Source organism: Papaver somniferum, chromosome 6, assembly GCF_003573695.1.
Source record: "Papaver somniferum cultivar HN1 chromosome 6, ASM357369v1, whole genome shotgun sequence".
In the NCBI taxonomy this organism is placed as follows: Eukaryota; Viridiplantae; Streptophyta; class Magnoliopsida; order Ranunculales; family Papaveraceae; genus Papaver; species Papaver somniferum.
The window spans coordinates 164,223,959-164,236,911 of NC_039363.1; the positions used below are offsets into that span (position 1 = coordinate 164,223,959).

Sequence of the window (12,953 nt, forward strand, 5' to 3'; positions counted from 1 at the left end):
ATTTGAAGAGTTGTTAAAACCTTCTTCCCTGTGTGAGAATTAGGATATGACCCGTGCCGCAACGGCCCGGACTCTGGTTATTGTGACAGTGTATCATATAAAAAATTGAAAATTTGAGTATGAACATATACATCTTAAAGATGGATTCAGACCTTGCATTTGATGTAAAGACTCTTGTGTTGTCCTGGGCTAGTGCTTGTGGAAATATGGTGCATTTAAAATTTTCAACTACTGTAAGTAATTAGCAGATCGTGTTCTTCTGAATCTTTTTTCTCCGGTTCTTGCATTTCGTTGTCTACCTTTGGTAGACATTTGTAAATTCTCCTCTCTTTAATAAATTTTTCTCTTCTCATCAAAAAAAAAAAACATGCACCCCAAAGTAAAAAATTTCTCATGGGTGTTCGAAATGGAGTCTAACATGCTCATACGAGTCATGTATAGGTTTGCAAAAGTTGTGCACGGCCATGGAAATTAAAGTAAACATGGGTGCTATGTTGTAAAAGGCGAGCGCCTTTGGGGCTTAAGCGCCAAAGGCGCACTAAGCGTTGGGCTGGCGCCTGGCAAAAAAAGGCGCCCAGGCGCCAAAGTAACCCTGTAAGGTGCATTTTCCAATTTTTCCGCGGTGCCTAAGCACGCCAAAGGCGCTAGGTTTGGCGCCTGGCCTTGCCTAGCGCCTTTTACAACATAGCATGGGCGTACCATTTCATAGGAATTTCAAGAGCTCTAATTTGTCGTCCCATAGTTTCCGTTATAACTATGGACTTGTGTGATGTATGTTGCCTGTATTTACTGGTTGAAGTGTCTATAAAAGTCTCTCTACAACGGACTATCTCATACATTTACTAAATGAAATTATCACATGTTCCGAAATTAATAAGGGTCTGTTTCACACGGAGGAAGTTGAGGGAAGAATTTCACAGCTCGTATTAAGTTTGAGCATAACAAAAAAAAAATCAACCATATGCATCAGCGATTATCCTGAATATCAACGATTATTCTGAGGCTTAATGCAGAGACCGTGGATCTGAAAATGGATTCCCATCAAACTCTTGTTTGCCATTGATATTAGAATCTGAATGAGTAGATACATTCCACAATGTAACTATGGAATTCAGATTTCCCAATTCAAGGACACCCGACCAACAAAATTGAGGAAAAGACAAAGGAATACAAAATTAACTTTAACAGGGAATGTAAATAAATCCATAATTGCCAGGAATGGATAGTGCGGCAGCCGAAAAATGTGCATGAACTCCTTAGGAGTGGTCTAAAATTCATATGCTTCCACCTCCAGTTTAGTGGAAACATGCAAGTCAGAACAAAATCTAAGTGACGACTATGTAAGCCACTTTACGCACTTGGATCTATTTTCTGCAAATAACGAATATATGATAGCAGACTCACAGAAAACCAAAATAAAAGAAGAAGGGATCAATAACATAAACCAAATAAAAATGTTGAGGGATCGGTTAAACATTTCTTCACTAAATTACGAAACGCATCACTACTTATGTTTTCATACATGACTTGGAAGACATTAGCACTTGTTTTGGTTGCAGTTCAAATTTGTATATCGTCTATTCAAGAGAGTAGCTTGAGAAGTCATTTTCTGACCCCATGTTTACCAAATACATGAGAGTCCAATTAGATTACCCTGATTTCTAACAGGGAAGAAAGAGAAGAATTAATCTCATGAAATGGACTTAACAAAGTGCACATGCAAACTCACCTGAGATGTGTGAAACATGTAAAGTTTCATCTGTCTAGATGGGATATGAACGATCTTCGGGCCAAGTTTTCCCTTTAAGAGCTCGTCGACAATGTGGATATCAGCAAACGTGCCCCTTGCCATCGCATCAGAAACGTAAGCCAATTAGTCCAATACATAAATGCCACATATAGAGACCACACTTCCCAGTTCACCATAAAACTTTAAATACATCCTTTTAAAAGAGCTGAAACCGCAAATACCTCTGAATTTCCAAGAAAATCTAATTTGACACTATTTCACCAACTACTGCTAGAATTATCTCCATCCATATACCTTTATACGAATGACTTGAATGGGATTGTCTACAGAGATGTCTCTAGCATTTGTTATGAAAAAGCATCCATATGAGATGTTGAGCATCAATTTAATTAGACTGAGGTCACTGTAGTCGGTCAGATTGGTGGTGCTTTATACCTCTATTAGATCACCAAAAGCAAACACATACCTATAGCCCCACTCGAATTCAAGGGGTTTTTCAAATTTGAGAGCAATGAACAAATGCAGTTTTTCATGTGACTTCTCCTCATAATCCCCCTGCAAAACAAAGACACGGATTTGTTATCAAAATTCAAGCACACCAAAAAGGAAAAAAAAATCTTTAACCCCATTGGGAGACTACAAATAACGACTTCCCTGTTATTATGAACATCTATGCCTTGAGGGATGGTACAAATAACGAATTTCATGACAGTAGTCTGAAAGGAAATATGGAAAGTGAAGTTTTAACATTGGAAAAATTTAACAACATTTCAAGAAAGGTGTTAAAACAGCTAATATCTTACATGAAGATAACCTCTTTAGAGAAAGCAACCTACAAACGTATATGGTACTACTGGCCACAAAAAAAAATGGTACAAATGGTAACATTTACTTGGAGTCTTTACTGTTTTGGGACAATGCACCGCCCAGGTAGACTAAATCGAATTCGTGTGTAGAATTGATCTAAACCAAAATGAAGGCTAATTAGTTAGCTAAAGAAACTGTGTTTAAGTTGTTGAAATGGAACACAACTTAAACATAATAGCCAATAGTATTCTTAACTCTGTAACAATATTAGCCAATGCATCATTATCAAAGTGTTACACAATAATCACTAAACAGCATTTTCAGCAACCTTCACATCATTGTACAACAATCACATGCCCTTTAAATTTGATAAAAGATGAGTATTCCAGTGGTTTACCTGAAACGGATGCGCTAGCTTTTTCCTCGTTATGTCCGCAACCAACAAAAATCTGCAATAATACATCAAAATTTATAACAAAACCAATCGATCAAAACAACTTTTAATTGGATTTTTTTTAATTCGTAACTTATGATCAATCGATGCATCAAAACAACTTTAATTGATACGCGTAACGTCTGACAATTAAAATGGAGAAGAACTCGCACCAAACCATAAAATTTAAAAGTGCACTTTTTCCATCACCTGGCTATTTATCTTGAGACTAATGGCTAGGTACCTCACTGCCATAAATAACAATAATCAAACAGTAAGGGTACCAAAATATGTTTAAGGTGCTTATGTTTTAGAAAAGACATGTCAGGAACACAATTTAAAATCAAAGTTAGGAACAAAGAAAAAAAATGGGCAAAATCAAACTATAATTGAAAAGAATTAAACAATTACCTAAGATGGATGGCACCTCTCACAGCTGCCTGTATAGCTTATAAAATTGATTAGACGATTTTGAATTAAAGGTCGAAAATAATGTTGTTAATGGGGTTCTGTAACGGACTAAAATGATGGTGTTGTTATGGTGAAATTGAACCTCCCTGCATAGCTTCAGGAAGCGGAAGGCTGAGAAGATGAGGAATTAAACGCAAGGTATGCTCAACCAAATCAACATTTTGGAGAAAAATATCAAAATGAATTAAACAGAATCACTCAGAAATTCAACACAACTATTAGTGTAAATGATAAGATCCCTAAACTGAATTAGAAAAAAAAAAAGTGAGTCATACCTGAGAAACTCTCTACTCCTGCTCAATATCAATCAAAATCGAGTGTGAGAAAACCTTATATATAACCTCTTTGTCATCCTTATCTTGGTGCTTTGGTCCATGAATGCGATTTTTTCATTAATGCCAAGGAAAATAAAAACGCTTGATAAATGAGATCCATTTACAACTTTACACGGTGAACGAATGGAAAAATAGTTATCCTTCGAAAAACGCTTCACGTGGAATCCGAAAAGTAACGCACATAATAAATGGAGTGACAAAATATGCGGGAATATGAAATCTGGACCATTGGATTAGAGCTTAAAAGGTGGGTTAAGCCTTAATCACGATTTATCTTTTGCACTTTCAGAAAGTCGTCGATCATTGGAAAAGATACGTTTAGATCCATTAGATTGTGCAAAACACATTTGTTTTTGTAAGATAGACTAGTATATGACCCGTGTCGTAATAGTCCGAGCTGCTGATTGTTGTTTTTGTTATAATTTATCCTTAATAGGGTCATAATTATTCTTTTTAAAAGAACTTTGCCAAAAGAATTACTCACCTGGATTTGAAACTATTAAATAATACTCCCTCCATTCCTGTAAAAAAGATATTTTCACTTTTTCAAGTTGGACTATTTTTAGAATAACATGTCGGTATATGGTTTATCATTTGTAAAATAACATGTCGGATGAATATAACCTATGTCAATTACTAAAACAAAAAAACAAAAAAAAAACAAAAAGGAAAAAAGTATAGTGGTACATTCATTTAATTTAATCTTTTGCTGAGTATATCCAATTTGATTGCCGGTGGATTTCATATCTTTAACGTTGTGCCTGTATGAATTTTGTATGTTTCACTCAACTGGTGTTTTTGAATCTCTTTTCTTCTTCTCACTTGTTTCCTTTTATGAGATAACCAATTCTCTTTCTCCCGAAAACCGTGGATTTCATTTGCATCCTAAAATGTATTTGTTATTGTTGTATTTTTCTTTTTTTAGACTTACGTGAAACTCCAAAGGGAAATTTGTTTTTTTCTTCACCATTGAGTTTGATACTGGTATACCACTCAATCACCTTATTTTTGGTTGCCGGATTCATGTTTCTCAGTTTGATGTCTTTTTGCAAGGAATTTTTGTGGCCAGAATTCATGTGTTCTATCTGAAGTGGTAGACACTTAACATACAAAAGTAGTGATGAACAAAAAGAAAATGTTGTCGTATGAACCATTTTTCTTTAGATGGTGATGTCCAACATTAGTCTTTGAATTAGCTCCAAAATGGATTTCTATATACATCGATCTCTTTATAAACTTCGTATTCAAGATCTTTGTTGGGCGTGACACGGAATGCGCCCATTGCACACAGAACAATAACAGTACAGTTAAATTTTACCATTTCTTTTGTGGTCAGTAATACCATAATTTAACGTGGCAATTCAACTTCTTTTCTCGTGTAGGGCAGAAAAGGGACAACAGATGTCAAGATAGGGACTCAAATGCTGTGCAATTTATTAGTCAAACATAGTATACGTACATACAGTTGTAAAGAAGCGGCAGAGTGAATTTAAGCAATAGTGTATGGCTCCTGAATCATTGGCAAAGATACTAGCATCTCCAGCAAGAAATTAGATCCAGATTTGGAGCAGTAAGTAATCTGTATAATTTGACCACATACAACACATATTATTTAGATCGAGAAACCATATTAGAAGATGGAAGACAAAGATACTTACCTGAGAAAACACATACGGACATGAACAACCAAGTTTACAGAGTAGTGAATTAGTGATGCATCATTTGTATTAAAAAATGCTGTCTGACAATTCTGATGGTAGGAAGATTAGATTTGTCGTGTAAGAGCTTTCCTGTCGTCAGGTTCATCTAAAATCTCTTCAGTCCACTGAATGTTACCATCTGCATCTTCATGCAAGTATCCATAGAAGCATGCTGAGTTCTAATAAAGCTATAACAAAAGAGCTTATTATCCATCTGCATCTTGACACGCTCCATAGTCTTATCTCCACATTGTTTCGGCTACATAAACAATGGCATGGGTATAAAAGAATACTCCCTCCGTCCCACTAATAAGTGACCTAGTTACTTTTAGATTTTGTCCCACCATTAAGTGACCTATATCACTAAACAAGGTGATATTTCTAAAATTATCCTTTTAATTGATTATAAGAAATATAAGAAATATGCATAATTTGATAGTCATGTTTATATTCGTTACGTAGGTGTTTTAAAATGCTTTTCAATGGTACAAAGTTTGAGAACATCCGTGGTGTAATTTGAGAGATAAATCATTTCAAAATTTCACTATTTATTATCCATAAGGGTATAATTGTAAAAAGTGCTTAAAAATACTTTTCTCCTTGCTTGCCTTAAAAATTGTGCAAACTTGAACTAGGTCACTTAATAGTGGGACGGAGGGAGTATATATAGAATGCAGGAATTACCAATAGGTACTATTATGGTAGTCTTACTTAGTAGCAGGTCCACCCACTAAAGCCCAGTAACCAGAGGTCCATAATAAAAAGAAAAAGAGGAAATTGGACCAAAATTTTTATCCCCTGGTCCGGTACACGTGCGGGATGTCATAATCCACTTTCAAAAATACCCAAACTACCCATTCCCTGGTAATACATATATATCTCTTAAAACAAATCACCATTATTTACGGATTTGAGTTCCGCTCTCCTCCTCTCTTTCTTCATCTTCTCAAATTTTGCTCCTGCTTTTGGATTACGAGCTAGAGTTTTTATGAAGATTTCTTTGAAGATTTACAGGTTTGTTATGTCTGCTGCTGTTTTTTTTTTTTTTGCAACTGAATCTGTGAATCTTGATCGTAATTACTTTTGTTTGTTTTTTTGATCTGTGAATATGTGATCTGTTTGTTTTTTGTTTTTTTTCAACTGAATCTGTGAATCTTGATCTGTTGTTTTTTTTGTTTGTTTTTTGCATTTATTTTTGTTTTGGTTTGTTTTTTTATCTTGATCGTAATTATTCAATTTTTTGGCTAGATTATGATGTTTTGAACATATTCGAACTTTCGATTTGATTATCTTGTTGTTTTCGCTTCTTCATTTTATCAAAATCTTGCTTGTTTGTTGTTTCAGGGGTATTATCCAACAGTACATATGTTGAATACTGATACAAATTGCTTTTGATTCTGTTTTGTTCTTAGTTTTATCACTTGTTGTTGTTTGATTCACAAGTACATATCTTCGATACTGAAATAAGACTCTCTCGATTATGTTACTTTGATAGATTCTTTACATACAATTGTTTTTTAGTTCATGAATCAGCAGTACATATGTGGAATACTGATACAAACTGTTTTTTTTTTGGGTTGATCCATTAGTACGTATGTGTAGTACTGAATATGTGCTTTAATTCGTCTATATTCATGGATTCGTCATTTTTTCTTTGCATGCAGTTGATTTTTTAGTTCATTTGATTTTGTTTTATTCAAAGTTTTTCCACTGTTTGTCTGTTGGTAGTTTAGTTCGGGTTAGGCGTAGGAATGGATCGTGGTGGCCGTGGCGTATAATGGGATTTCCTGAATTTCCTGATGGTTGCGTCCTTTCTCTGAAGGATCAAACTCCGGTGAAGTTCTTGGGACGATATAATGCAAACATGTAAGTGTTTCGATATTCTTGTTTATGTAATCTTGTTTAGTATGAAGTGTATTTTAATGGGTGTGCATAATGTATGTACTGCATTCTCATGCTTTTTTAGTGTGTTTTGATGAGAGTGTGTAATGCATGTATTGCATTCTCATGCATTTTTAGTGAGTTTGATGGAGTCCATAATGAATGTACTGTATTATTCCCAGATAAGTATTGTAGAAGGTTTTTGCAGCTTCATTTGGTATAATTTGGCAGTGCGTATATGCTGCACTGCTGAAAATTCAGTTTATATACGCTACACTGACGAGAAATCAGTGTGTAAATGTTGCACTCTGTAAAAATCACAGTCTACACTTCATAGAACATTACAGTAGCTGCTGGTTTTTTGCTCCATAACTATTATTCTGCACTAAGCATAACCAAGTAATCTGCTTGGAGTTTTTATACATTTTTTAATCATATCAGTTGGTCACTTAGAAGGGGGCTCAACAAGACGTGCTAGTTGATATGGTTGCATAAAGTCATTCTTACAAGCAGAGATTGGTACACCTTATCAACACAACTACATAAGACTCTTGCTTAAGTTTCTTTTTTCGCATAGAGGAATACCAAAAAAAAAAACTAATAAACAGTTTATCTCCTTGCTATACCTTTTTCTCTTAGTATACCAGCACCGTCGTCTATCCGTTGGACAACCCATAACGATTTTAGTTTCAATTTTTAAGTATATTCACTCTATAATTACCCAAGTTGGACTAAGTGAAGTATTGTTCATTATGGGGACATTTATAGGATCCTGTACATATTTTTCTTAACATTAAATCCGTGTTATTATGTTTAAAATCCACTGAAAATATGAGTGCATCCAATATGTACTGATAGTTGTGAAACGAAGACTTGTCTTTCTTAGCATTACACATAGGTTTAGATAGAATTAGTTGTGTTTTGTAACGCAATCACTGTCATGGTGTGAAAGGAAGAATTTTGTTTCTTAGCATTATCCATTGGTTATATGATATTTTTGGGTTGGTAATGGAATTGGCTTATTAAGCAGTTTATGTGTCGGTTCGAGAACGATTTTTTTTTGTATTATACAGTATGAATTGAGTTTATTCAAGGATGATTTTTGTAGATGTAAAACATGAACTGAGTATAGGTATACTGTCAATAAATTGGGTGTATAAGTACTGTCAAGAAATAATTATTTGTTGCCTTCGAAAAAGAAATGACCGAATAAATTGAGTGCAGATGTACTGTCAAGAAATTGAGTACATCATTTATAGACTGGAAAACATTTTGCAGGTTTATTACTCTTCGTTAGTTGGTATGGTTTGCTAAACACCAACACGTCTTAAGAGTTTTCATTGGTAATGGGTGATAAGTTCCTTAAATACATCTTTTGAATGTCAATTTTTTATGCTTTTCTTAGTTATTTCTCTTGTATTTTTGTATATTACGTTTGTTTTATTTTGCAGGCATTTTGGAGTCATGTTACATGAAAGAAGAGGAGAAGAGGCATAATTCATCATTTTGGCTACGCTAGGTGCTAATGGATTTGAAGCCAAGGCAGTTACATTTATTAATCGGGGTAGCCACCTCTGTGATAAGGGCCAGTCTTATACGCAACAACAACAAAGCTAGGTCCTAATACACTCGACCAGTTCCGCTCATTTCATCTCAGTCTACAACCAAAATACGAAGAGCTGCTGCCAAGAGTTCACCGTTGTCCAACAAAGTCGACCAGTAGCTAGTCACGGTTCTTGTGGTCGTGTTTGAGGAGGAAAGGCGTGATCCAGAAGCTCAGAACAACACGACAGAGTGAGAGATTAATACCGAGAAACCAGTTGGGAAAGAGTTGTTGTCTGTCATTGATTGGAATGAAGATCAAGGGAGATCAGGACTGGGATATCGAAGCTGAGAAGGAAATAAAGATTGGGTATTCAATTTTGGAGAGTTTGGTTTGATTTTGAAGTCGTTTTTCTGGCAAGAGAAGGCAGTGAAGAGAAGACAAGTTGCTGCCGTTATGATGATAAGTGATGATGAATGTTTCTGAGTTTTGAATGAATTAGAAATGTGGATGCTTGTGTAATTTAATTATTGTCGCAGGGAAGGAGATTGAAAGAGCTTAGGATTCAACATCAAGCTCAGAACTGTATATAAGCAAACTGCACACAGGTTGTTTCTAAGCAGTGCGACAGATATGTACTCAAATTTGTAAGCAGTGTAGCAAATATGTACTCGAATTTTTAAGCAGTGTAGCAGAGATGTACTCAAATTTGTAAGCAGTGTAGACACACACGTTTGGTAGTAATGGGTATTATGGACATTTTCATGTTTTAATTAATTTTGGACCTCCGGATAAAAAAAAGATTCGGTTGGACCCTACTATAAATAACTATATGGGCCTAGGACCAAACAAGAAATTTTCCATATAATACAAAGAGGAACTTTGTTGTCTTTGTAAAAAAAATATATATATATATATAGGTATTCACCTGAACAGCTGTTGGGTTATGTCTTGGTCCGAGTGGGCTTACATAACTAATGCAATTAAATATGAACCTAATGGCTGTCATTATTCATAAGCTGGAATGAAATGAAGAAACAGCCTAGATTATTTACCCGCAGGATCATCTATTTTTTCTCTGGAGATTCCCCCATGAGAAGGTGTACCTGCTGACACTGCAATTTTGTCTCAATGATAATGGACGGGGTTCATTAGAGTTATGGGTACATCCCTAGAGGGTTTCCTTCTTGACATAACCCAAGACGCATGGAAGATCAATCTAATAAGAAATGAGCAATCACTCAGTTACAAATTTCCTAATCTAGAAAGGAATGAACAAAGTCCAGAAACCCAAAAAAATCAAATGAATACAACAATCGGAATTTAAAAATGCAATTGAATTACCAAAGACAATTGAATTACCTAAGAAAATTGAATTACCTAAGATGTTTGTAACTCTGATGATTTTCTGAATCCAACAATCAAAACCTACATTAGAACAATAATAATCTTATTAAAACTCAAAGCAAATCAAACTATCACCGAAAGAATCAAATAAAAAATAATCGGTCATTACCAAGTAGTGCTGAGAGAGATTGCGACTGAAACTGGGATCACCCCGTCTAGGGTTTACGTAGTGGAACATTTGAAACAGATGTTGCATGTAACGTTTGAAGTTATTACTGGGTTTTTAAATAAAATCGTTTTTGTATTCGTAACTGAAGAGGAGATCAATGTATAATTCCTAACTGAAGATAATAATAGGAGCAGGAGAATATTATTAAAAGAAACTCAACTATTAGTGCTGATTGATGCCCTAAATTGGTGCTGATATTAATGGATGCGTGAATTTGGACGGTTGGATGGGGGCGTTAAACATGGATTGATTTTTATCTGCGATTTGTCTCTCAACTTTCTGAACTTTGAGAGCAAATGGTGGCCGTGGATCGCACTGAAAAACACATCCACAACCATTGGATTTTACAAAAACCATTTGTTTTTGTAAGATAGATTTTCTTTTATGTCTTTTGAGCTTTTAAAACAAAATTTTGGAAGATAGAAAGACAAGTGTTTGATCATCCTTGATTTTTCTAAAAGAGTTTCTGAGCAAGAATGAAGTGTAAAAGTTTCACATCCTCTCACCGTGCAAGAGTGATTGTGTAAAAGATTGATCTCGGCTATTTTATCCCGGGGACGATGCGACATGGAAGAACTGTTTGCACAATCTTGGGCAGAGCCGTGAAACGTCTTAAAGAGAGCGACCTAGTCTGCGAATCAGCCATAAAATTATTTTATTTTTGTTTTTGTTTTTTCGTTTTACAGGCATGATTCAACAATTGTTCTAACAATTTTAATACGTTTTATTTTCCACGGATATTAGAAGAAACGATTGCTTAAACGCGATAAATATCATTGTTAATTTTGTTTATTGAATTATTAACGATATAATTATTCTTTAACGACTTTATATGATGATTGGAAATTTTAGGTTATTAGATACCTAAAGTTCAATTTTAGAGTGCGAATTCGTGCACACTCCTTAACGAGTGTATATTTCACATTTCAATCTACACCCTTAATTTAATTTAGGGAGTTATGTAACGAGGGTCGTGATTCTAAACATGGAGGGTAATGGGGCCATCAGTTAAATAATCAACCAATCATAAGAATATTTGAAATATACACTCGTTAGAGGAGTGTGAACAGATTTGTACTCTAAATTTTATGTCTAATCTTGATGGACTAGAATTGTAACATGGCTAGCAAAATATTGTTGATGATAAATTAATATTTTCTCACATGCTATAAAGTTTTTTGTGCATCTCTTTAAAGAAAAATGAGTTGGACTAGAAATTTTAACCATATATATTAGACATCATGAAGATCATCATAATTTTTGGATTACAAAATTGAATAACATAGCTGAAAATTTCTGACAATTAGAAATTTAGTCTTGATTAATTTCGTTTTTCTGATCTCTGTGTTGATATTTTGGGTTTGTGTGTAACATGAAACTTCTAAATCATGAACTTATCTTCAAAACACATCTTGAGATTTCCTGTTCGGATTTTTAGATTGAGAGATGTGGTGATTTCAAAACCGTTGTGTATATTTGTCCAGAATAGGATACATGATACTTGATATTAGAGATTAGAGGTGTAAGAAATTATATTTAAAATCATGTTTTTGGTTCTACTACTTTATACTATTTTTTTGGTAATGAGAAAGAAGATTATTGTTAGAAATCAAAGTAATGCACCACATGTGTTTGATAATATGCTTAATAGAAAGTTATAACTATATGTATAATGTTATAACTATATAACTTTGAATCTTTGTTTGAAACTTTAGAGAAACTTTGAGTTCTAAGTTTTATTTGATTTTTAAGTAATAATGTGAGTGCATACCTTACTTATTTTTTGGTTCTAAATGCTCACATGTAAATGATTGTGACTAGGGGTGCACATACCCTACCCATACCCGCCAACCCTACCCTACCCGCCAGTTTTTTAACCGTATCCTATCCTATCCACTATTTGGCGGGTAGGGTGGCGGGTAAAGATTTTCTTAACCGCTAGTAAACGGGTAGGGTGGCGGGTATAGGCCATATCCTACCCACCCTACCTAGAAGTGCACATACCCTACTCCTACCCGCCAACCCTACCCTACCCGCCAGTTTTTTAACCGTATCCTACCCTATCCATTATTTGGCGGGTAGGGTGGCGGGTAAAGATTTTCTTAACCGCTAGTAAACGGGCAGAGTGGAGGGTATAGGCCATATCCTACCCACCCTACCCGTTGTGCAGCCCTAATTGTGACAGGTGAAAATTCACTTACTTGAGCAAGTTTTTATTTCCAATAAAATAAAAATTGCGGGAAATTAATTTATGAGTGGAACAACGTTTTTGATGATTTTTTTGTTGATGTGCAAAGAATGTACAATGGTTTATGACTAACTGAGCTTTCAAAGAAAAAGATGTATGTTTGATGAACTATTTGCAGTTATTGTGGTGATCAAATAATTACATTCTAGATTTAAACTAAATTGATTGTTCAATCCTAGAATAAATTTTAGGGAAACAAGATATCGAGA

General features: G+C 34.7%; 1 protein-coding gene across 16 annotated transcripts; it reads right to left on the reverse strand.

The window, feature by feature from the left end:
- Window positions 1–1,035: 1,035 nt before the first annotated feature.
- LOC113289980 lies at window positions 1,036–3,923 on the reverse strand. 16 transcript variants are annotated; one of them, XR_003331306.1, is made up of 5 exons: window positions 3,737–3,923; window positions 3,402–3,430; window positions 3,201–3,238; window positions 2,955–3,006; window positions 1,036–2,305 (listed from the first exon to the last, which is right to left on the reverse strand). XR_003331306.1 is itself a non-coding variant. In XM_026539441.1 (4 exons), the coding sequence occupies exons 1-4, from the start codon at window positions 3,018–3,020 to the stop codon at window positions 1,351–1,353; spliced, it is 291 nt and encodes a 96-aa protein (XP_026395226.1). In that variant the 5' UTR covers window positions 3,021–3,730; the 3' UTR covers window positions 1,036–1,350. The 16 variants fall into 16 exon arrangements, 2 of the variants coding, with proteins under 2 accessions (XP_026395226.1, XP_026395225.1); XR_003331308.1 differs by lacking the exon at window positions 3,201–3,238; XR_003331300.1 differs by having other exon boundaries at window positions 2,955–3,238.
- Between the last annotated feature and the right edge of the window lie 9,030 nt (window positions 3,924–12,953).

Coding starts and splice junctions, on each gene's coding strand:
- LOC113289980 (XM_026539440.1), bottom strand. CDS start 3,020: ATGTATTATTGCAGATTTTTGTTGGTTGCGGACATAACGAGGAAAAAG. Junction 2,306..2,954: donor AGCTAGCGCATCCGTTTCAG/GTAAACCACTGG, acceptor TTTGTTTTGCAG/GGGGATTATGAGGAGAAGTC. Junction 1,845..2,216: donor GAATTCGAGTGGGGCTATAG/GTATGTGTTTGC, acceptor TGCGATGGCAAG/GGGCACGTTTGCTGATATCC.